The sequence below is a fragment of the Bos grunniens genome, chromosome 23 (genome assembly GCF_055505025.1).
Source record: "Bos grunniens cultivar Pamir isolate PY7600 chromosome 23, Bosgru_T2T1.0, whole genome shotgun sequence".
Taxonomy (NCBI): domain Eukaryota; kingdom Metazoa; phylum Chordata; class Mammalia; order Artiodactyla; family Bovidae; genus Bos; species Bos grunniens.
In genome coordinates, this window is record NC_141187.1 from 34,503,556 (window position 1) to 34,529,683 (window position 26,128).

The window sequence follows — 26,128 nt, forward strand, 5'->3', positions numbered from 1 at the left end:
CCTGAGACCCCCTGTGGCCCTGTCCATGGTGAAAGCCTTGGACTATTCCCACACGCTTATCCCGACCAGGCAGAGGACAGAGGCGAAATCTGAGGCCCCCGTGACCCCACAGCTCTGTTCCCTGTTGACCTGCTCCATGGCCAAGAGAGGTGGTCCCAGTTTGGGGTTTCTGTGTTTACACAGATGTTGGGCCGGGAGGAGTGGAAAGTTAGGTGGGTCTGGAACTTATTAAAGCCAGTTAATTTGACCTCCAGTGTGGTCAAATTATAGGCTTCTTGTTTGCTTTGAAGTGGGATTGGGTCGACCCACCAAGCAAACATGCTAAACCAAATCTCCTTCTCCTTCTAGAGAAAATAGACAAATTTCCCTTCTCTCTGACTTCCTCTTTATCTGCCCTGAGATTCAAGGAGGACAGAGATCATCATGTATTGCATTCATGCTACATCCCCCATTCCTACATTCCCTGTGTTCTGAAGTGTTCCATAAAGGGGCTAAAGGCTAAGAAGTAGTTTCTGACACGATACTTGACTGCTTCATGCTAGATGTGGGCCGTGACACCCATTCACTATTCAGGATTGCTTTCCTGTATCAGCGCTGGAACAGTAGACACATTAAAATGTTCAAATGTGCACATAAATAAAGCAAATGGAATAACATATTCCTGAAAACCCATCACCCAGTGCAATGATTGTCAAGAATTTTCCACACTTGCTTCATCTATCCCTCTTGTTATTGTTGTTAAAACATCTTAAAGCAAATCTAAACCATATGTCATTTCACTCATACAGACTTCCGTGGGCATCTCAAAAGTATAGACATATTTCTGCATGATCCTAATTCCATTTCACACCTAACAAAATGAACAATATTTCCTTAGTATGATCTGAAGTCTAATCCATGTTAAAATGTCCCAAGTATCTCAAAAATGACTTTTTTCAGTAGGTTTGTCATGACAATCAAGACAAGGTCTACACATTGCATCTAGATGTATAAGGAGGAGAAGGACAAGATACTCAACCAAAAAGTCACTTTAATGCTTAAAGTAACATTTGGTTGCAAAGAAAGAACAAATGCTTATGGACCCCACACTGGACCCATCAACATATGGCAGACTCCCAACAGTATATCTCTTGAGTCTTGTCCTTTCTCCTCCTTTTTTCCCATGAATAAATGATTTGCTCAGCAGGGAGTCTGAAGCCCTGTGAAGATCTTAACCTACTTTATTTCTCCCAGACTGGCCAGAGGGACAGGGTGCATGGAGACAGTGGGTAGGACCCAAGAAAATGAATGAAAACCATTTTCTTGCTAGTGAACTAGAGACAAAATTTAAAACCCAGAGCCAAGAGAAGACCAAGCATTTCATAATGAGATTTGAGTCCCAGAAAATAAAAAATAGCCCTTGGAACAACTTTAATGTGACCAGAGGATGGAGTAAATTCAGAGGGAAGGGCCTAGAATAGGGTTGAAACTGGTGAATCAGGTGATGGAACTGGTGAGTCAGGTGATGGAATGGTGTGGTGGGGGAGACAGGTTGTCTTGGGGAAAGTCTTCCAGCTCCTCTTTTTCCTGCTTTTGAAAAAGGAATCTGACTCCCCTCTAGGTGGATTGGCTAAGGACATGAATGGGCAAAGAATTACAGACAGCTAAGAGTGGAGATTAATTTGCTAGCTGACTGGGAGCATCGTGTGATTTTTTGGAGTTATGTGAACCTCTGTGAGGGGAAGTATCCTGACAGTGCCTTTGGGTTCAGAATCCAAGTAATATGGCATTTCACATGTGTACAAATAGGCCTGTAATGTATTCTTTTGTCTTTGCTGTTGGGAGTCTGCCATATGTTGATGGGTCCAGTGTGGGATCCATAAGCATTTGTTCTTTCTTTGCAACTAAATTGTACTTTAAGGATTAAATGGACTTTTTGCTTCATTCCTGTTTTTACAGCTTCAAATCCTCTGGTTGGAGCAAAGAACAGTAAGAAATTATTTTACCCTCTTATGTATTATAAAAAGGAACATAATTCTGCTTTGTTGATAATCTAGGCATTTGCACATAGCTATACCTAACTGCTTTGCATTCTGGTTATAAATTATTTGGTTTTGGCAACCAAAAATAACCCAGCAGATGTTGTTCATATGACCACCTTCTTGGTATGCAGGAGCAAGGATCAGTAATGAACCCACTACTCCCTTTATAGCGGTTTAATTTGCTAAAATTACCATGCAGAGAACATGTGTGCGGGCCTCTGGGAAACCACGCAGCTTTGAAACTGCTGGCATGTGATGGCACTTTCAGACACAGCCTTATTCTAGTTGAACCACAGAGTAACTCTCTGACACTGGTTTCTTCTGAAATGTTCTCATTTGCATCCTCCTTTTTTCACCTCTGCTTTGTTCAGTAATAATTCACATGACTTCAGACAGAACGCCACAGGTTTAGGGAGACCAAGGTCACATTATCAGAAAAAATTTACTCCAAGGCAGGGAGAATTAACAGAAGACACAAAATTCTCCCTATTAATATCGGGTTGGCCAAAAAATTTCTTCAAGTTTTTCCATAAGATCTTAGGGAACAACTTTTTTGCCAACCCAACACATAATAATCGGAAAGTGCTAATATTCAACTGGCTCATTTCCTTGGTAAAAACATCTTTTTCTTTGTATGTTGCTTTAAAAAAAATGGTGCTCACTTCAGCAGCACATATACTAAAATTGGAACAAGAGTGAGAAGATTAGCACGGCCTCTGTGCAAGGATCACGTGCAACATTGTGAAGCATTCTGTGCTTTTCTATTACATGTAAATTAGATAAGCAATAAGGACTTGCTGTACAACACAGGGGACTGTTTTCACTTATCCTGTAATAACCTATAATGGATAACAATCTGAAAAAAAGAATATAACTGAATCACTTTGGTGTACATCTGAAACTAACACAATATTGTAAATCACCTGTGCGTCAATTTAAAAAATTAAAACACAAGGTTTAACAAACATTTCTCTGCTTTTACCAGACTGGAGTGCAGACACAACAGGTCATTGCTTCCTGTTACAGAAAGGTCATTGCTTCCTGTTTCATGCTAAACGCCACTCTCCCTTTATAGATTATTAATTTTCATAATAAGTCCGTTATGAGAACTTTTTCTATAGAGTTATAGTTATGTAAACGAATCACTCCAATAGCTAACAATAAGCTCTTGAAGTTGATCAGAACACACCATCACTTACAGACTTCTAAAAAATGCATGACGCAGGCTGTAATCAAGAGTATCAGAATAGAGACTGTGAATAATAATGCATACCTTCCCACGTAAATTCTTTCATCTTCCCTCCTCTGGATGAGCCCTCACTATTTTTTTACATAAAAAAGCCAAGTGAAGGAGTTTCAGGGGCCAAAGCTGAGAAGGTGTCCAGGTGTTCTAACTGTGCATCTCAGCTCCTTCAAAACCCCTACGAGCTGCGCTTCATACCCTCGTGTATTATATTCAAGTCTATAATAAGATGCCTGAATGCTAAGCATTTGAAGTACTGCTTTTAAAAGTGTTGTCATAACAACAGAAATGAAATGACGAATGTAACTTGAGTTTGAAAAGACTGCCTTAGCTTTGAGTCCATTGCTTCACCTAAGCAAGGCTTAACTGTCACCTCCTAGTGCAAACGAAAGCTGTGATCCTATGGCATTACCATAATTGAGTTGAGGTCTTTAGCTGTAAGGTGGTTCAGTGGTAAAGAATCAACCTGCCAGTGCAGGAGACACAGCTTCAATCCCTGTGTCGGGAAGATCCCCTGGAGGAGGAAATAGCAACCAACTCCAGTATTCTTGTCTGCAAGAAACCTTGGACGGAGGAGCCTGGTGTGCTGCAATCCATGGGATCACAGAGTCAGACACTACTTAGCAACTAAGCATGCATGCTATTGCATAAAATTGTCAGTCAACCCTCCAATAATTCCACTTAATTGCTCTGATGGCCAGAAATAAATTAATTGATAAGAAAAATCTATTTGTTTGATTGTGTAGGCCATATCTAAAAAGCTTAAAGATAATTCATCTCCTTTCTCTGAGATGAGCTATATCATGTAGCTTAATTATAAGGTTCAGTTCCATATTCTACCTGACTCTCATGCCCATGAATGAATGCATTTTGGACACACATGCTAGGCAAAGGAACCGTGCATGGTGCATGCTGATGCTTCCCAGCACACTGTTGGGGACATTCTTCTAGAACCAAAGGGCTTTTTCTCTTTAAGATGGCCAAAGATGTAGCTCCATTCTAGTGAAAATAATAAAAACTATGAGCTTACCAAAAAATGGTGATTTAGAGGTTTCTCTGGTGGTTCAGTGACTAAGACTCCAAGCTTCCTCTGCAGGGCGTACAGATTCAATCCCTGGTCAAGGAAGTTCTGCATGCCAAAAAATAAATAATAAATAAAAAGTAAAATAAAGTACAAAAAATTGTAATTTCAAACTAAAAAATAAAGTACAAAAAAATTGTAATTTCAAACTTCTTGAGTCTTCGTTTCTTAAGATAATCAGCTTAAATCAATCCGCATGCAAAGTAGACACATTCAGAGGTGGGAAATTTTGCTTCCCTATGCTCTAGTGGTGGACAAGTCATTACACATGTTTCCAAACTCACAGGCTGTATAAGACCAAGAGTGAATCCTAATGAAAATTACAGACTTTGGATGAGGGCGATGTGACAATGTAGGTTCATTGACTGTAGCAAATGTACCACTCTGGTGGAGGTTGAGAGTAGGGGAGACTGTGCATACATAGGGGCAGGGAGTATATAGGAAATTTCTGTACCTTCTGCTCAATTTTGCTCTGAGCCTAAAACTGCTTTAAAAATTAAAGCCAATTAAAAAAAAACTGTAAAAAATGACTTTACTTAATTTTAGTAAAGTCAAATAACAGTGAAAGATATTAGTACCATTTTGGTGTATTTTGAAGTAAAGAAGCAACAGTCACCATTAGCTAGAAATGAGTTGCCAAGCTCTAGGGGTAAACAGGCTACATGCAAGAAAAGCCTAGAGGAGCTGATAACACCAGGCACGGGGCCATTTCCTTCATACTGGAGCGTTGTTTTTGAATCTGATGATCAAATAATGAGGGTTTGTGGTGGGTGGATTTTTTTCTCAGCAGGATCAGCCAAGCTGTCTATGAGGACAGTGTTTCCAAGAAATTTCCCCTTTTGATGTGCACGGTTTTTACTGTTTTGTGTGTGTGTTTTTTTTTTTAATTAGTAAATTGACTTATTATTGCTGATAGCTTCAAGCTTCATTTAAGCACAAAATGTTTTTTCCTTTGAACCAGGAAACACTTGGTCCTGTTTTGATGTCTACTTTGCACCAAATGAGGGTCTCTGAGTGTTTTAGACTTTGCATTTTAAAATGAGTTATGACAACATTAGTCAAAATCCATTCAACCCCCCTTGACATTTAAGCAAGTTTTAGGTCCTGAATCATTTCTCTTCTAATTATCGTGAGGCCAGCTGCTTCTCTCTGCATTTATTTAATCCACTAGAATGGAAGAAGAGGGGTTTTCATTTTCCTCAGGCTGAAATGGTGTCAATTATATAGAAGTTCTTACAACTGACTGTTCCAGTGAGTAGACATGCAATTAACATTTCTTCTTTACTCTTCAGATGGTTCTGCATGATGCTGAAAATAGCTTCACGGTGCTCTGCTCTCATTGGTTTGAGGGGGGAATAAAAGAGAAAGAAAGAGAGGAGCAGTAATATCAAATTACTTTATTTCTGTATATCTCTTTCAGTTTCCCTGGTGGCTCAGTCAGTAAAGAAACCGCCTGCAGTGCAGGAGACCCAGGTTCAATCCCTGAGTCAGAAAGATCCCCTGGAGAAGGGAATGGCAACCCACTCCAGTATTCTTGCCTGGAGAATTTCATGGGCAGAGGAGCCTGGCAGGCAACAGTCCATGGGGTTGCAAAGAGTTGGACACAACCAAGCGACTAACACTATCTCTTTACCTAAAAAGTATGTATGGTATTATAATTAGTGCATTCTATTTGATGGATAAAAGTCAGATATACCTTCTAAGGGCTCATTCTAGACATTGATAGTAGAAAATAAACCATTATTCCACACTAAGATTTTTACATATGTTATCTCATTTTCTCCTTGCAACAGCTTTGGTAACTTAGGTCTTATTATCCTCATTTTATTGACAAGAAAAATTGGAGCTCAGAGAGAACTTGAGTGAACCCTGGGTTACCTGGCTCCAGAGACAATGCTTTTCTATCCTACCCTGAGCGTCAAAGAAGTTGGTACAGATAGATGGTACCTATGCTCAAGAAGTTTGTAGCTTGTTAAAGGAGATGAAACATTCAGAGAAATAATTGTAAAACACCGAGTCCCTGAGTATGTTAATTCCCATCAATAATTGGAAGTTTTGTCAGAAATAGAGTCACTGATGTACAAAACAAACTTATGATTACCAAGGGGGAAAGAGGGGGAGGGATAAATTGGGAGATTAGAATTGACATATACACAGTACTGTATATAAAATTATGACCAGCCTAGAAGCTAGACATAAAAGTAACGACCAACCTAGACAGCATATTAAAAAGCAGAGACATTCATTACTTTGCCAGCAAAGGTCCATCTATTCAAGGCTATGGTTTTTTCAGTAGTCATGATGTATGGATGTAAGAGTTGGACTATAAAGAAAGCTGAGCGCCGAAGAATTGATGCTTTTGAACTGTGGTGTTGGAGAAGACTCTTGAGAGTCCTTTGGACTGCAAGGAGATCCAACCAGTCCATCCTAAAGGAGATCAGTCCTGAGTGTTCTTTGAAAGGACTGATGTTGAAGCTGAAACTCCAATACTTTGGCCACCTGATGTGAAGAGCTGACTCATTTGAAAAGACCTTGATGCTGGGAAAGATTGAAGGCAGGAGGAGAAGGGGACAACAGAGGATGAGATGGTTGGATGGCATCACCAACTCAATGAACATGAGTTTGGGTAAACTCCAAGAGTTGGTGATGGACAGAGAGGCCTGGTGTGCTGTGGTCCATGGGATCACAAAGAGTCGGACACAACTGAGCTACTGAACTGAACTGATATATAAAATAGATAACTAATAAGAACTTACTGTATAGCACAGAAAACTGAACTCAATACTTTGAAATGACCTACATGGGAATAGAATCTAAAAAAGAGTGGATATATTACGTATATATGTATATGTATATATGTATAATTGAATCACTTTGCTACATACCTGAAATTACAACATTGTAAATCAACTATAAATCAATTCAACTACACTCCAATAAAAATTGAAAAATAAACAGTTAAATAAACAGTTAAATAAACACCAAACTTTGAAAACAATAAATAAATAGATAAGATAGAAGTGCAACCAAAAATACTGGAAATTTTGTGGTTCACATGGCAAGATTCCTCTGGTTGAGCTGGTTGATTTGCTCAGAAAATGCTTCAGGAAACAGTTGACTTTTGCATCAAATAGTAGTAATGGATCAAACCCATTGAATAAAATAAGAATCCATGAGTCCATCCCAACAGACCTGACAGCGAATAAAAACAAATAAAAGGATTCAAGAAAGCTCAAACAAATGTACAAAACAATGACTGAGTTCAAAGCATACCATTTTGCCACCATCATAATGATAATTGATTTGGGCAAAAATCATCAATGGTTGCTAAAACTTCTAGGTTAAAGAAACAAGATATTTGCATAGCCTCAAAGTACCTCCTTACCAACCACTTACCAGTTACAAAGGCAAAAATAGAAACTTTCCAGGCATCCAACACCTTAACCAAGGGATCAAAGTTGACATCAAAGTTGTTCTATAAGTTTCTTCATCCATTCACATCACTTGTCTCAGTTAATCAGTGTAATATCTCGTGCATGTATTTATCATTTGCTTAGTAAACAGAAGCTGACAACTGAGAAGCAAATATTAGCCTTGCCTTGATTTATTTTAAGACAGAACACTACCAAAAAAAAAGCCAATGACTTAAATATATCCACTTTTTTTTTTTTAAGATTAGTCAACTGTTCTGTAATAGGTACCTTGCAACCATATAATACACGGACATCTATTTTTAGGATTCATCTTAAATAATCATTTAGCATAGCAGGCTATTCACATCTGGCCCACATGCCTCTTTCAGACAGCTGAATTATACTTTTGCTCTTGACCAATATGTGGGGGAGCATAAACAGGATGGCATTGTTAGGAGCGGGGAGTGGAGGAACACAACCCGGGCATGACAAAATGAGTCAGAAAGCACAGTGGGGCCAATGTGCTGCATCTTATGTGGCGCCTACAGGGAAAAGGATCAAAACATGAAAATATTCAGCTCACAGGTGGTTGCTTATTAATTGAGCTTTTCCTTTTCAGGTCCTGATTCCTTGGCATTTCCTCTTGCAGAAGGAATGATGACTTTTTCTGGAAACTGATAGAGATTTTCCAACAGCTTTATTGATGTAAAATTACGTACCATAAATTGAATTCATCTTAAGTATATAGTTTGAGTTTCAGGAAATGTATACAGTTGTCCAGCAATCATCACAGCAGTTTTTTGAACACTTTCACACACATACACCCATACAAAGTTGTCTCATGATCCTTTGCCTGTTCCCATCCCTGGCACCAAGCCAACGCTCAAGTTAATTGTAGAATTGTCTACTTATACCTGCATGTCATCCCAGCAACCTACCAGCTGACCTGCTGGCTGTTGCCTTATCACAGAAGATTAGTCTCAGTCTATGGTGGAGATGGTATAGCTTTGTAGCTATGCAACTATTGATTTCTAAGTTGACATTCTCCCCCCATGAGAAATGCTTCAATGAGAACTAAGAAATTCTTACTTTGTTCTGAAATCACAGATGTCTCTTATACTTTCTGTCAATAGTGGGGATCTTCCAGAATTACCTGTTTGTGTTGTATATTGGAGAATTCAGCTAAATGAAAAAGAAGGGAAACAGACCATAAAAACCTTACTCTTCCAGGGTGAAGAGAGTGATGTCCAGATGTTGTGTGGCTGTTTTTTAAATTTCATAATGCTTGATGTCCTGCAACTCCAACATGTACAAATGCTAATCTGCTCCTTCCTTTCCCATAGGGAAATCATTCTTGCAAGGATACACTTTGCCTTTGACCATATCTTAAAATCAAAAATAAAAGGCATCTATAATATAGACTGTGTCTTCCTTGGTGGCTCAGTGGTAAAGAATCTGCTTGCCAATGCAGGAGACACATGTTCAACCCCTCAGTGGAGAAGATCTCCTGGAGAAGGAAATGACAACCCACTCCAGTATTCTTGCCTGGGAAATCCCATGGACAGAGGAGCTTGGCTAGATATTCTACAGTCCATGTAGTCACAAAGAGTTGGACACAACATAGCGACTAAACAGCAGAAGCATAATGCAGACTGAATGGATCTCTTTTATCATCCAGAAGAGCACCTGGATTGTGGGTCAACCTAGTGTGTGTTAGTCACTCAGTCATGTCCAATTCTTTGCAACCCTGTGAATTATGGCCCACCAGGCTCCTCTGTCCATGGAATTCTCCAGTCAAGAGTACTGGAATGGGTGTCATTTCCTTCTCCATGGGATCTTCCCAACCTAGGGATTGAACCTAGGTCTCCTGCACTGTAGGCAGATTCTTTACTGTCTGAGCCACAAGGAAGCTCCTAAGTACCTTCTTAAAGGTAGTTGAAGAGAAAAGCCAATTATAAACCATAAAACATAGTTCTAAAAAAAAGAATATGATAGAAAAAGCAGCATACACAATTTAGTATGCACTATGCTCAAAATTATTGAGTTGAAGAAAATTGTATGCACCAAAATTCTACTGGTAGTTGTCTTTGGGTGGATAGAAACTATATGGTTCTTTACTCCCCATCTCTGCCCTAACTTCTTTTTACTTCTCTGTATTATCCTAATGCAGCAGAGTGCTTTTATGCTTAGAAAAACTAAAAATAACCTAATGATTCCTATTTCCTTTCATGAGTCTCAGTATACTTAACTTTAATCAATAGTAACATTTCTTCTTGGAGAGGGAAATGGCAACCCACTCCAGTACTCTTGCCTGGAGAATCCCAGGGATGGAGGAGCCTGGTGGGCTGCCATCTACGGGGTCGCACAGAGTTGGACACGACTGAAGCGACTTAGCAGCAGCAGCAGCAGCAGCAGCATTCCTTCTAGTTGACTGGTTGCTTTGTCCAATTATGATTAATCAATGCTTCTAAAATGTCTACTGTGAACTCATTCATTTGGAGATTCGTGCCTGAGAGGTGATGAAAGGAGCTCACCCTGTCTTACCTAACCTTGAGGGTCCCCAAAAGGAATTGTTCACACCTGGGGAGAGAAGCTTGCTAACCCAGGCTAATCAAATTCACAAGAAAGTATAAACCAGAATACCAGTTTATAAAAATGTAAGGGGAAATGGAACTGTCACCTGGACTGAACTTTCAAAGCATTTTTCTTGCATTTTTGCTGTTTATACCAGAAGCACTGTCAAGAGCTGCGTGTTAGGATCTGCTGCAGAGCCCTGCTCTGTGATGGATGCCCTTCATTGCCCGTCCTCCAAACAACTCTCCAAGGTTGACCTCTGTCATTCATTCATTTATTCGTAAGAATCAGGTTATCTTTGAGTTCTCCAGGGCACTGGCTAGTTCCCCCTCTGAACTGTGCTCGTATTGGACCTTTTATTTTTGGTCCAAACAAGGCAAGAAATCTAGTGGGGTGAAGGGGGAACCTCTTGATCCCTTGATCTTTTTTATCTGCCTCACACCCACCCTCCCCAGACCCTGCCATCTCCAGACTCAGTGCTCTTCCCAAATTGCCTGGTGATGTGATAAGCTACCTTCTAATTTAAACAAACTAGGAACTTCAGGTCAGCTGGTGGCTCATCACACCCACCAAGGCCCAGTGTACTTGTATCACCGTGTCATATCAGAACACATGAAATCCTGTACTCATTTTATATCAAAAGACTCTGTTGTGTGTTCAGTTGGATCTTAGCACTGCATAGCCAGAAGAAGGCAGCAGTTTTCACTGTATGAAAAGAAGAGAGACAATTGTGGCTTTCTGGCTTCTGTGCTAGGAGGCTCAGCTCAGATTGGTAGGGTTCATTCAACTCTTAGTCAAGGTGCTTGGGATTCCTCCAGAAAGAGTCGATGCTTCCCGGGGATTATGGGAATTGTGGGGCAGGGGTGGCCACATGGTGTAACAACCTGGGCTGCCTGGGACAAAGCAAAGTAAGGAACAAACCATAGCAGCTTCACTGTTTGCCTAAGGTTCGAGACCTTTCTAGGATTTAATGCACATAAATGAATGTTAGTTCTGCTGGCATTTTCAGAAAGGCCAGGTGAGAAGTCAGTAACTTGAGAACTAGAAACATGTCTAGTTTCTAGAGCTAGAAAGCTGGAAAGTTTCAAGTAGCAGCAGCCCAAGAAGAGTGTTATTTTACATAGAATTTCTTGCTTATTAGGCATGGTATTTGGTAAGTCTTAGCAATATGTACGGAGAAGGCAATGGCACTCCACTCCAGTATTCTTGCCTGGAAAATCCCATGGATGGAGGAGCCTGGTAGGCTGCAGTCCATGGGGTCGTGAAGAGTCGGACACAACTGAGTGACTTCACTTTCACTTTTCACTTTCATGCATTGGAGAAGGAAATGGGAACCCACTCCAGTGTTCTTGCCTGGAGAATCCCAGAGATGGCGGGGCCTGGTGGGCTGCTGTCTATGGGGTCGCACAGAGTCGGACATGACTGAAGCGACTTAGCAGCAGCAGCAGCAGCAATATGTACTGGGTATAGTGCTTCCTACCAGGAGTCCAATCCCATCTCTAGAAGTCCTTCAGATAAAAATAAAGAAGTTGGTCTGTAACTCAAAGCTCATCATGGGAACTTTATTGAGGAATCTGAATTATTAGGGTGTAATCAGAATTTATGAAACCTAATACCTTATTTCTCAGAAATCATATTTCTCCTTTGCAGGACTTACAGATATAAACAACTGTATAAACAGAGCTGTTACCCATCAAAGTTGTCTTATATGTTCTTGTATGTGAAATCTCTCTCCTCTCTAGTCCCGACTCTGCTGCTGCTAAGTCGCTTCAGTCGTGTCCAACTCTGTACGACCCCATAGACGGCAGCCCACCAGGCTTCCCCATCCCTGGGATTCTCCAGGCAAGAACACTGAAGTGGGTTGCCAAATGTCTGCAGTTTCAAAAAAGTATTCTGCACCATATCAATCATACATAAATCCATTTCCTTCACAAAAATTCAAGCAATATAGAAAAATTAAAATGTTTCTGACTGCCACTCAATCCCACCTCTCCATGGACTGTCTATGTATACTTTCAGAACTTTTCAATTCATGTACATAATTTTATATTTTGTTTTCAACATTCCTGGTATCATGCTCTAACTTGTTCTGCAATTTGTCCTGAGGGAGGGGGGTCTTTCTGTGTGGGCATATTGTTATAACTGCTCAGGTTATGCCATAATGTATTAATCATTCCTATAATGATTAATATTTATATCATTTCCACTTTTCTCCTATTACATAGTTGACTGTCATTAACTTCCCAGTATATAACTTTTTGTGAAGTTGAGTATTTCTACACAGGAGATAGCAAAGAGTAGATGTGACATATTGAAGGATAAATGTGTTTTACACATTAAATAGAAGATACTACCAGTTGTCTTCCAAGCTTTGGGTATCACTTTATACCGCTATTAGCAGTGATAATGCAATTCTATTGATATTAGTACATCAGTCCTTTCTTTAGGGGAAAGCATTGCTTCAAAGAAGCATCCGCTAGTAAAATGCAAATGACAAGAAACCAATTTCGAATCCTTAAAGCCTGCAAATGAGTACGCGTAGCTTTAGGGATAGTTTTGCTGGAAGAAAGCAGGTCTGTGAGAGTCTAGGAAGCCAATGAGCAGCTTGAGGACTTAAGGCTCCAGGAGGTGGGAGTGGTGTCATCAAAAAGATGATAGCAGAGTTACAGAGTACCTAGCCACAGGGGAATGGCTGAGGCTGCTGGAAGACTAGTAGCCAAGTAGTCACCCCCACTTCAGGGTTAGGGGTATGGGCAGGGGGGTGCTTTGTGCACCCTTACCCATCATCCCTCCAGCTCTTCCCTTTCTCAACCTACTCCTTTTTCTCAAGAGCCTAACTTTGTGCAGAAGCCTTCAAACTTATTTTATGACTCTCCTTAGGCAGTGAGTCAGCCTCCAGGGGAGCTGATGGCAGGATAGGGATCTCAGCCTAAGCCAGCTATCAGCCAAATTCTTCTCTGATAGATAATGATCATTTCGAAGACCAGATAGGCAAAACAGAACATTCACAAAACTGCCTACCCCTCTTCCTGTTCCCAGCGGGCATCCATTCAACAAGTAACTGTAATGAAAAGTGTCTGAGGACATCCCGAAGCAATTTACAAACTCAGAATCCAAGACAGACATTTTTGTTCTCAAGAAGTGTGCCTGGAGACACATAGTTTTTTGAGGCAGAAGCCTGGTGTGTCTCCCTTTGCCTGGCAAAGCAATAAAGCTATCCTTTTCTTTAAAAGAAGCAGCAGCTTTCTTACCTGGTACTGAAAAAAGGGAAGGGGTAAAATTATTTCACTATCCAACTCTAATGTTTAATTCATTTAACATTTAAACTTTCCAAAGAGAGGCTTATTTAAGACTCTTTTTTAAAAGTTGGATATTTGAGAAATTGTAACAAATTGTTTTGGTTGGGTTTGAAAATTTCAACCAATTCAGCATCATCCTTTTTTTCTTTTCTGGGCTGAGCATCAGAACCACCTGCGGTCCTTTTTAAAATCCCAATACTCAGGTCCATGTCAGTTATATCAATGCCTAGGAGTCCGTGCAACTACTGATCCAGTGGGTAATAGAAAAACATCTTTTTTGTTTAAAAACGTAATCTCTAGGAAGTCAAAACAATAACACAGTTAAAATATTTCACACGCTTTTAAGTCTTTTTCCCATGACCAAAGCTTGCCAGGATGCAACAGACCTATTGAACAATAATTGACAAAATGAGATATGAAACTGACTAAATTTGCCAAATTGAGACTTTAAGGTATGTTTTATATAACAAAATTATTGAGTACAAAAAGAACATGTTTTCCTAATATTTATTAAATTTTCTGGACCTTTTTCTTGATATTTATTACAGTTTCTTGATATTTGCTATGTTTACATGTGATGCAAAGTAGCACAGGCCCGCTTTATGAACCTAAGAAGGTGTTTTTAATGAAAATTGGACAGACTTCTTAGTAAGCAACAAAGAACACTTAGGAGGACCTTATTAAGGATTTATGTGTAAATCATGGTTATTTTTTAATGTTGGGGGTGGGGAGAGGCAATCAGAAAGAGTCTATTTGCACTACATTTTGTCCTGCCATTCAAGCATTAGATATTATTATTGAATGTGCATACTTCTACATCATCATGGCTTTTAAAATTCTGGAGAATGCTCCCAAATTTCAGCCTCCCTGCCCCCATCCCTAGCTGGAATGGATGGGATGCCTGTCCCACCCAGATCAAAGAGCAACCTGTTGCTCACTGCAAAGCCTCTTGCCAAATGAGTCAGCGCCAGTGTGCATGCAAGAATGCATGCAACCCAGAGCTGCTTTCTCCTCGGTGGCTGGGGAGGAGGGGGTTCAGGAGCCTGCAGCCTCATGGGGAAGGGACTGTTTGTTCTTTTCTCTCTGGGGAAGCAACTCATTCAGACCTCCGCCTGTGACTGAGCTGCTTCCAGGAGCTCTGAGCCGCTCTCAGTGATAATGGACCACAGGAGCGTTCTGCTGCTGTTTTTCAGCTTTGCTTGCTTGTTTGCTGGGTTTTTTAAGGGCAACTATTGATGCTGTTGGTGTCTGCCCACTTTGGAAGTCTTTAGCCCAGACAGTGGCTGTGTCTCCTTCCTCCTGCTGGCCCGTCCCCCTCTCTGGACTGAGGTTACCTGCTAAAACAATGGTATGTGCTTTGACTCTTCTTGATATAAAAGGAATAGAATTACCTAACTGTTCTAGGGCAGTCCTTTGGGGAAACTAATCTTAGGCTTCTGTGCAGCTTAAGTTTTGGTTTTTTATTAAATATTTATTTCTCTGTTATTTATTTGGCTGCGCTGGGTCTCAATTAGGGCACATGGGATCTTTTATCTTCATTGTGAAATGCGGGATCTTCAACTACGGCATTAAGACTCTTAGTTGCGTCATGTGGGATCTAGTTCCCTGACCAGGAATTGAACCTGGGCCCCCTGCAATGGGAGCTCTGAGTCAGCCACTGGACTACCAGGGAAGCACCTGAGGTTGTGTTTTGACAACGCATCTTGGTCAGCGGTACCAAGTCTTTACAAAAGGCGAGCTGGTGACTGAAATAGGGGTGTGTGCTTTCTGCTATATTTTCCCCTTTCCCTTCCTTGCCTCTTCTCACGGGTTCTTATCATAACCTAGATTATCACTACTCTTGTGAGCACTCCCTGTGCGCGTCTTTTTTTCTCACTGCCACAATAGCAACATGATCTGATCTTTCAAAATATACTTAAATGTAGAAAAAGGGAGAACAAGTTTAAGTAAGCTCATCTCTCAGGAAACCTAGTGTTTTTTGTCTTGTGACTTCCAAGTGTAGAATTCCACCCTAAGACTGAGCTGTGCTTTGAATGTGACACAGAGCCTGTCTGAAACTTGACTTGGCCTATTTGTGTGCTTCTGCTGTTGTTATTGCTGTTCTAAATGGAGGGAAACATTACAGAGTTTTCATGATTTGGAAGGTACGGTTGAACCTTGTTTAAAAAAAATAATCCCTGAAGGAACCCTAAAGTAACTGATAATGGTGTCTAATTTATATTTATTTATGTCTTCGTGTGTTTCTTTACCTAAGAACTGAACCCTTTGGGTTAAAAAGAACATGTCATAGGAAAGAAGTCTTAGAAGCATCTAACAGCCTCATGACTCACCTTATCCCATGTCACTTCCTATTATCATTGACAGGCTTAGCATGTTTTCTCTTTGAACCTGCCTGTTATTTGCCTTAATCTTTCCATTGTCTTACAGGACTACCAGCCAGACTCCCAGAAATCATGTTGGTAGGATCCCAGTCCTTCTCACCTGGAGGGCCCAATGGGATCATCAGGAGCCAGTCCTTTGCGGGGTTCAGTGGCCTTCAGGAGCGGCGATCCAGGCAAGTCATGATGGTTCTCTCCTGGGACACAGCTTGAGAGGGATGCGAACTCTGATGCTCTGAACAAAGTCCGCATCCGTGTGGCCTGGTCAAAACACATACCTGTGCTGTTTTAATCTCTTTCATGAAAAAGATGTAATGTTCCCCAAATTTCTATTATTTAAGAATTGCTCCTGCAAAGAAGATGGCTGAAGATTTAGGACAAGCTAGCAATACGTGTGCGTAGCTCTCCCTACCCCCACTCCACCCCCACCCCATGTTTTTCAGATCTTTTGATACCTGTTGCTAAAGTGCCTCCAAACGTTTGAGCCCATTTATCCTCTAACCAGTAACAACAGATTTGCCTTTATCCGCACATCTGCTGATACTGAGCATTTTCTAAAAATCTTTCTCAGTCTTTTAGATCATCCCTAATTGAGGTTAAATGTGTTTTCATAAGTTTACTTGTCTTTTGTCTTTACTTGGAAACAAACAGTTCATTTACATCCATTGCCTATTTTGAGGGTGGACATTTACATATTTTCTTACAGAATAGTAAAGGTTCTTTATATACCCATTGCAGCACCATCTATGGTAGTCTTTTCCTGCCAATTTAAATTGTTCTTTTTTTTCTTTTCACCTTTTGATCCCCTTGGCCCATTTCTCCTACCTAGCCTTCAATCCCTGCCTCTGACAGCCACCAGTTGGTTCTCTATATCTCCGAACTTGGTTTTTCTTTTTTTTCTTTTAGATTGTACATTTATCTGACTTACTTCCTTACGTATGATGCCCTCAGGGTCCTTCTATATTGTCACAAATGGCAAGATTTCATTGTTGTTTATGGGTGAATAGTATTCCTTTTGTTGATGGTTTCCTTTGCTTTGTAGAAGCTTTTCACTTTTTTAGTTTGATGTAGTCTTCCTTGTATATTTTTGCTTTGGTTGCTTTTGCTTTTGGTGTTTTATTCAAAAAGTCACAGCCAAGACCTGTGTCAAGGAGTTTACTGCCTATGTTTTATTTTAGGAGTTTTATGGTTTCAGGTCTTACATTCAAGTCTTTAATCCATTTTGAGTTACCTTTTTTATATGGTGTAAGAGAGGGTCCAGTTTCATTCTTTTGCATGTAGCTGGCCAGTTTTTCCAGCACCATTTATTAAAGAGACTGTCTTTCCCCCATTGTGTATTCTTGACTCCTCTGTCATAAATTAATTGACCATATATGGGAGGGTTTATTTCTGGGCTCTCTATTCATTGATCTATTTCCAGATCAGTTCATTGATCTGTACTGTATTCATTGTATTCATTGATCTCTATTCACTGGTCACAGTCTGACCCGTGCCAGACTGTTTTGATTACTGTAGCTTTGTAATAAAGTTTGAAATCACCCCATACCCCTTTTTGAAGCACATTTCCATTGTATTTGGGGGATCTGAATTGTATTTGTAATTGGGAGATTATTTTTGGTATGAAGTTATGCAGTGGATAAAGACTGCCTCTGCAGACTGACTCTGGGGAGCAGATGTCATTCAGACACAGGCTTGAGAAAGTTATTCTGCACTTTCCCCAGTATCTCCTCTCATCTAAAACAGAACCTAGGTGAACTCAAGAAAGAAAAGACAGGTAGTGAAATAAGTAACATGGAATACAGTTGGTCCTCAGGTTTTCTGACGTGATCACGGTCTTGCATTCTTAGGGGCTTTGTGTGTTTTGCAGTACATTGTCCCCTTTGGTACACACAGTGATGGCAGAGGAAGGTAACTCAGAATTAACCTGGAAGGTGCACACCTGCTGCACTCAGAGGTCATGGCTTTCCACTTGACAGCTGGGTCAGTGAGTAGTCTGGCCTCTTAGCTTCCTAATCAGATCAGTAGCCTGGGGTTAAGTTACCATGTGTCCATCTTACCACTGTAGGCTGCCTCCCTGCCACTAATAGAGATTTTGAGGATCAAGGAACTAAGATCCTGCAAGCCTTACAGTGCAGTCAATAAATAAATAATAAATAAAACTTAACAAAAAAATCTATCCTCAGAGATACTGCAGGCTTGATTCCAGACCACTGCAGTAAAGCAAATATCATAAAAAGCGGGTCGCATAAATTTTTTGGTTTTCCAGTGCATGTAAAGGTTACGTCTATACTACACTGTAGTCTATTAACTGTATAATAGCATTATGTCTTAAAAAAAAAAATGGACATACCGTAATTAAATACTTTATCGGTAAAAAATGCTAACCATCATCTAACAACGCAGGACTGCTGCACATCTTCAATTTGTGAAAAAACACAGTATCTTTGAAGTGCAATAAAATAAGGTGTGCTTGCCTACAGAATTAGCCCTTTGTCATGCTCTGACCCTTTATTTCGGAGAAGGCAATGGCACCCCACTCCAGTACGCTTGGAAAATCCCATGGACGGAGGAGCCTGGTGGGCTGCAGTCCATGAGGTCGCTAAGAGTCGGACACGACTGAGCAACTTCACTTTCACTTTTCACTTTCATGCGTTGGAGAAAGAAATGGCAACCCACTCCAGTGTTCTTGCCTAGAGAATCCCAGGGACGCAGGAGCCTAGTGGGCTGCCGTCTATGGGGTCACACAGAGTTGGACACAACTGAAGTGACTTACAGTACAGACCCTTTATTTAAGGTGTATTCATTCACATCTCAGTCGAATTTGCCTTCTTTTTGTACTTTTATTTCTTTATTTACGTTTGGCTGTGCTGACTCTGTTGGTGTGCTTTCTCTAGTTGCAGTAGCAGGGGCTGTTCTTTAGTTGCAGTGCTCAGGCTTTTCATTGCAGTGGCTTCTGTGGTTGTGGAGCATGGGCTCTAGGGCATGGAGTATGGGCTTAACTGCTCCTCAGCATGCAGGATCTTCCTGGATCAGGGTTGAACCCATGTCTCCTGCATTGGCACGGAGACTCTTTTTTTTTTTTTTTTTAAACTATAATACAATTTTATTTTATTTATTTTTTTTAACTTTTTAATTTTATTTTATTTTTAAACTTTACAATATTGAATTGGTTTTGCCAAATATCAAAATGAATCCGCCACAGGGCAGGGAGACTCTTTACCAATGAGCCACCAGGGACGCCCCCCAGTCAAATTCAGTAGATGCTTACACCTGATGTCACATAGTGAACATATGTTTTTAGCTGGATTATATCCTTCTGCCTATTCATTATTTCTACCTAGAAGTGTGTGTCCTTGGCTTCCCATGAGGATTCAGTGATGTGACATGCTTTCATTTAGAGTGTACATTATCTACAGCCAGGCTTTGACTCTGGGTAGCCACTGCCCAGCCAAACTTCCAGATTTCAGCAGTTAAATCTAATACCACAAAACAAAATGTAGGATGGTTCAGATTTATTAATATGCAAGGGAATGTTAACTTACCCCAAAAGACACTAATGCAGACACAAGATGATTAAAAGGCATTTCTTTGATCAGATCACTTCGGCTGCCAGAGACTCAAACCATTTCAGCTTTTCTTTTCTCTTTCCATAGATGTAACTCCTTCATTGAAAATTCCTCCGCTCTCAAGAAGCCTCAGGCCAAACTGAAGAAAATGCACAATTTAGGACACAAAAACAGCAGCCCTCCCAAAGAGCCTCAGCCTAAAAGGGTGGAAGAGGTCTACAGGGCTTTAAAAAATGGACTTGAGTAAGAACATCAAACCTAATGATACATTGAAACCTTTTTCCTTTCTAAAATCCTCAGGAGGGTCAGAAAAGCTAGTCTTGTAAGATAATTTTAGAATGTCTATTTCTGTAGCATGATTGCACCATAATTGAGGAAACAGTAAATGAGTCCGAAAGATAAGAACTCTGTCTGGTTTCCATCATAGCCAAACATTGAAAGAGACCTGAAAAAGTAATATATTTATATTTAACTCTGCTTTGGATTTCACTTCAACAATGGTAGACAGGCATATCTGTTCTAGAGACTGCTGAAGAAGGGTTCTAAAACCTTCCCAAGTATATTATAGCAATGGTTTGTCCAGAATAAAACTTCCCTAGTGTGTGGTGAGATGCGTACAGTCAATGTCATGTGGAACTTCGTTGGGATTCCATGAACCCAGACCCAAGACTGACTCCATAGTACGTACCCCTCCCTCTTCATTGGTTTTGCTTTCCTGCACTGCCAGCCTCATGGGGTTCTCCTTTTAGACCATCTGGATAATATCAGAGGCAACTGCTAGAGCTTTCAAAATGTGGAGAGTTTGGAAAAATGCAGAGCCTTTCCTTCACCAGCTCTGCACTCCACAGAGTAAGGTTCAGGCTCTCAATCCCCCTGTTCAGGTCATCATCAGCACTGATCCACTCAGTAGTCATGGAGTTCACGATCACATCTCTCTTATCTTTACAGTGAGTATCTGGAGGTTCACCAGACAGAGCTGGACAAGCTGACAACTCAGTTAAAAGATATGAGAAGAAACTCTCGCCTGGTAGGTACTAATCATTAAGATGTTAACGCAGTCGGGTTTTGGGGTGGGAGAGGAGGCGCTGCTAAGTAACTTATCTTACTGGATGAGCATAGGATGAGGAAGAAGCTTCAAGAAAAGCAGATTCAAAAGGCAGAGTACCATCTGCTTCCAGATGTGTATTTTAATGCTTTATTCTTAATATGTTCCAGTATTTTCCAAGCATATTTATGCAGACAAACTTTGTAATCAGGAAAAAAAAAAACTTAAAAATAAATTCCCTATACCCCTCCTCCCAAGTAATATAAGGAACTGAAAAGTTGGGATTTTCCTTTGGGAGATAGTGATGCACAGGGAAGCCTGGCATGCTGCAGTTCATGGGGTCACAAAGAGTCGAACACAACTCAGCCACTGAACAGCACCACCACCATATTTTTAGTGTTGGAATTTGGAGCCCAGAACTTTTATCTCCAGTTTTTAAAAAGTAATAGGTGAGTGATATCAGAAAGGGGAAGGAAGCTCAAGAGGCCATTGTTAGGAGAAATCAGAGGAGTCCTTGAGCCATTTCAACTGCACATGGTATTGTTGGAGATTCTTACAAGTTTCCTCTATTCTGAATCTGTGAGGGCTTCTCTGCTTGAAGAGGTGTTTCTAATGATTTTAAATGATTCTGTTAAGTCCTAAATGATATGCCTTAATGTTCCAAGGCATCAGAAAGCCCGGGAAAAGTCTACATACACAAGGTTCAGATATACATGAATAGCTGTTATCTTTCTTAAAAGATGTGCTAAAATGTATATTTTTGTCCTGAAAAGCCTGAAATATGCAGGCTTAGGGACTTCCCTAGTGGCTCAGTTGGTGAAGAATCTGCATGCAGTGCAGGAGACCCAGGTTCGATCCCTGAGTTGGGAAGATCCTTTGGAGAAGGAAATGGCAGCCCACTCCAGTAGTCTTGCCTGGAGAGTTGCCTGGAGAAATCCATGGACAGAGAGGCTGGGTAGGGGTTAAATTCTTCACAGAAAGTTGAGGTTTTATATTCTAATGATATTAAAGGATAAAGTGCTCCCATTTATGTGGAACTCACTGTGGAGTGGCCTTCAGAGCTTTTGAGTGTCCTTGACAGTCCTCAGCGGCAACAAATGTTCCTCTTTGGAGAACAATGGTGTGTGGATGGACGCTTCCAGCGGGACTAAGTGTTCCAAAAAACCCTTCTGATGGGGGCTGTGGGCTTAGTGTACTGATGCTCCTGTGATATGGTGACCCAGGAATAAACATGCTTTAAAGACAATTTGTGGAAAGCCTGTCACCGCTCGCAAGGACTCTTCTTAAATATCAATTTTTATGTGTTTAAACAGGAAGGCAAGTCTTTTTTAACACATATATCACTGCTATTTTTCATGTTAACATTAAAAAAATTTTTTTAAGTGAAGATGAATTTCTGTGCCCCTCACTATGTAAAAGAGAGGAGAGCTCAAAGCAAGTGAACATTTTACAGCTCCCAGGGGGAGCAAGGACTGGGCAGGGTGCTGGAGACACAGAGTATAAATAAATACTAGCTCTTAAAAATATTCTTAGTGGTATTTAAAATAACCCAGATTTTTGCTCTTTTAAAGCAAATGTAAAAAGTCCAACAGAACATTTTGGGGTTGATCATTATTTCACTGATAATGCAGAAATGCAGACAAAATCCTTCGATTCATGTCAGTAACGGTTTTGAGGGAACTATGTTTTAACCCGGATACTCTTTTTTTTTTTTTTTTTTTTAATTTTAGGGTGTGCTGTATGACCTAGACAAAGTAAGTTATTGTTCTGTGTTCAGGGCATTGCTGGGGGGGAAGAAACCCTTCATCCTTGAGAAGTCAGCAATCTCCTCTTAGGTCCAGCTAAGGTCCTAGAGAAAGAGTTCATGCTTTTATCTAATGAGAATGATGTAAGTACTATGATCTACAGACTCAATAATGTGTTTAAGGTCACTTTTGTAAAAATGCCACCTGGTTTCAGGGTTTCTCAGTGTGCTACTAAGTTTAAGAATTTTCCAAGTGTTTAAAGGTCCATACCTGTGTTCTCTCTAAACGGGAACTATCATATTTCATCAAATGGAAGAAATCTTTGATTGGAAAATACATCATTATCTTATGTGCCACTAAGAAAAAGAGTGATTCCAGTTAAACTGTGACACATTTCTTTCTTTTCACTTAAAAAGTGTACTTTACATTTAGTGACAAACTCTTATATGTACATATTTTTTAAAGTTATATGCAATGTTGTCTCTTTCCATGCCTTTCTGTATATTTGAGACCTTTGATGCTGAATCCTAGTATAATCTGTTTGCAAATATTTTAAAGGGTAATTAAATTTAATGTTTATAACTCAAATGGAAGAGGTGACACATAACTAACTATGATTATCTTGAGGCAGGCACAGACTGCAGCAGTTGTAAAATGCACCCTAGTTTCAGAAACATTAAAATGGGGGTGAGTTCATCTTTGAACTGATAAAATGTCATTATGAAGGAATTTAAGTGTACTCCAATATGATACTGTCCTGCCAGAAATCCAAGAAATTCAATTTCTTTGGCCTCCCTTGATGTTAAACATAAGGATTCTAAAAGCTAGCTCAAGCTCATCTTTCAGCATGTGTATTCAGTATTTTTAAAAAATACTAAGTTGATACTAGAGAATCTTTTAAAGTAGTAACAGAGATAGGAAGAAAGGGGAAATAGTTAACAATTTCTGGCATTTTTGAGTATGAGATAATAAAGATAGCCACACAGGACTTCCCTGGTGGCTCAGTGATAAAGAATCCACCTGCCAATGCGGGGGACACAAGTTCCATCCCTGGGATCCCTGGTCCAGAAACACCCCACATGCGGTGGAGCAACTAAGCCTGTGCAGCACAGACATTGAGCTTGTGCTCTAAAGCCTGGGAACTGCAACTCCTGAAGTCTGAGCACCCTAGAGCCCATGCTCTGCAGCGAGAAGCCACCGCAAGGAGAAGCCCGTGCACCGCGACTAGAGAATAGCCCCCACTTGCTGCAACCAGGGGCAAGTCCCGGCAGCAGCAAAGACCCAGCACAGCCAAAAATAAATGAAGTTGTAAAATTAAAATCTTCAATAAATAGCTACACGTGTCTAATCAGTGAAACTGTAAATGTCTGTACTGTTTCAAACTTCTTCTTTTAATTCCAGCAAATTAAAACGATCGAAAGATACATGAGACGCCTGGAGTTTCACATCAGTAAGGTAATTGACATTCCTCTTGTCTTTGCCTGTTTTTCAGTTCTCGGTCACTAATCAGTATACCTTTGGCCTGAACGTAGCATCTAGTCCATGGAGAATTTCTTATCCAATTGATTCCTAGCCTGATTAGCAGTTAAATCCTCTAACAGGCAGTACAGTTGGAGGAAAAAAATAAGAATGGAGAGCCTGATGAACTAGCACATTTTTTACTCTGCTTCAGTTCAGCAGATATTTAGTAAGTGTTTCCTGTGCAGTGTGCCCAGTGACTAGTGTAGAATACAGCTTCAGTGTGGTCTGGTCAGAGATAAGATTGCACCAGACTGACTCTACAAAAATCTTCACACTTGCTTAACTTTACACTTGCGTCCCACATATAACGGTTCTGTATCCTTCCTTGATAAAGAAGGAACCCCCATAATCTTCTTTATCAAGGCCTTTAAAATACTTAACCACAGCTGTAGTATAGCTCCCTCAATCCTTCTCATGCTTACTTAAGTTTCTTCCACCCTTCTTCACATGGCTTGGTTTCCAAGTTCCTTTTCATCCTCACTGCTTCCCTCTGTGTACTCCAGTTTGTCAGGGTCCCTGATATCCAGCCCTGAACCCTACAAATAGTTGACTGATTGTCCCACCACCCTAGCATGGAGTGGGACTATCCGCTGTCATTCTGGACACTGTTGGCAGTATTGGCATAACCTAGAAACAATTTCCGTTTGAAAGCAGCTGAATCACACTATCAGCAATTCCTGTTCTCATCTGCACCCATCAGAGGCACCCACTCATCTTCCAAGTGTGGAGACTGGAGGTTTTAGCTGTTCTCTCTACTAGGAGTCAGAAGTCTCAGGTTCACTTCCATCTCTGCACATACTCCCTGGGCTGTATCATCCAGGTGGACCTTGACTTCCCACTCTGTGTAGTGAGCCTGGAGTTGCACGTAGTCAATCTAGGTGATCCTAAGAATCCTTTCCAGTTTAGAATTCTGTGATGATTTATATGTCTGTAAACGTTTATATGATACTGCCTTTGTACATTCCTACTTTGAAAGATATTTATTACCTTGGTAAATCTGAAATTGCTCCTATTTCTGTTCAACTCAATAAGTAAAACAATGACATCCATTAGAAGATATTTATGTGGCAGGTGAGCTTTGAAATTACTCTGTTTAGTTGGGAAAATAGCAAGAAAACAGAATTAGTATTAGGAAAAAGTGTGTTTATCCATCTCATATCCATCATTGTAAGATATAACAATCTTAGTGGTTATTAAAGGTTAGTAACCCCCTATCTGTGGCATCTTATGCATGGATGCCTAACAAATCCTAACAAGTTATATTTTATTGACTCCATTTATTTGATGAGAGCCACTGCTAACTTACAGGACTTCCCTGTAGCTCAAACGGTAAAGAATCCGCCTGCAGTACAGGAGACCAGGGTTTGATCCCTAGGTTGGGAAGATCCTCTGGAGAAAGGGATGGCAGTCCACTCCAGTATTCTTGCCTGGAGAATCTCATGGACAGAGGAGCCTGGCAGGCTACAGTCTGTGGGGTCTCAAAGAGTCAGACACAACTGAGTGACTAACACACACACACACACACACACTGCTAACTTATAGGTAAGACAAATTCTTGTCTGCAGCTTCTGCTTAGGTGAGTGCAACCACCTAAATCCACCAACCCCAAAGATAACTAAACCCCTGCTTAGTTATCCTTTATGTGAAAGGTTAACTCCATTTAGCTAGGATAGACTAATATTTAAATGACAATAAATATGTATAACTGAATCACTTCGCTGTACACCTGAAACTAACATTGTTAGTCAATGATACTCCAATATAAAAAAAAATTAAAAATAAATAAAAATATTTTTAAAATAAATGAAAACAAGAATAAACTATTCTTTAAATGTAAAGTAGTATACTAATCATTAGGGCTATACCAGTGGTCCAGTGAGCAGTTTCCTTATTGAGAGGATTACAGTCTCAGCGACTTTGGGAAAGAGGCTGAAGGGCCAGTCCCCCAGGAGGCCACACAGATGAGGCAGCCAGGCCTGCACTAGAAGAGATATCAGCTCCTGTGTTTCTAAGTCTCCAGGGGACCAGCCACATCAGACAATCTGCACCGTTTATTTAAATTTTCAAACTCCTCACCCATCGCTAAGCTACTAAATCAGCGTCTCAGAGTGAGGCCTGGGCATCAACATTTTAACAAGCTCACCAAGTGAGTCTTGGTTTGAATGTATGGAAACCACCCTCAATGCCACTCACCAGCCAAAGGGTCTTATCAGCAGATATGCCACCATCCCTTGGGTCCTAT

The 26,128-nt window shown here is 40.4% G+C and overlaps 1 protein-coding gene and 1 non-coding gene across 11 annotated transcripts in view; both read left to right on the forward strand.

Annotated features, from left to right (window-relative positions):
- Window positions 1–26,128, forward strand: part of RIPOR2 (RHO family interacting cell polarization regulator 2) — a 212,199-nt gene that overhangs the window by 144,710 nt on the left and 41,361 nt on the right. For 8 of the 10 annotated variants that reach the window (XM_086370007.1, XM_086370013.1, XM_086370008.1 and 5 more), the window contains 5 exons: window positions 16,059–16,185; window positions 19,663–19,818; window positions 20,524–20,602; window positions 22,351–22,374; window positions 23,767–23,820. In XM_086370007.1, coding sequence (XP_086226133.1) covers window positions 16,059–16,185; window positions 19,663–19,818; window positions 20,524–20,602; window positions 22,351–22,374; window positions 23,767–23,820 — 440 coding nt within the window. Of the gene's footprint in view, window positions 1–14,589; window positions 14,980–16,058; window positions 16,186–19,662; window positions 19,819–20,523; window positions 20,603–22,350; window positions 22,375–23,766; window positions 23,821–26,128 lie in introns of those variants that run through there. The other 2 variants (XM_086370010.1, XM_086370016.1) reach the window with 1 other exon arrangement.
- LOC147347591 (U6 spliceosomal RNA) lies at window positions 2,676–2,782 on the forward strand. The gene has a single exon (XR_015153327.1). It is a non-coding gene; the product is annotated as a U6 spliceosomal RNA (small nuclear RNA).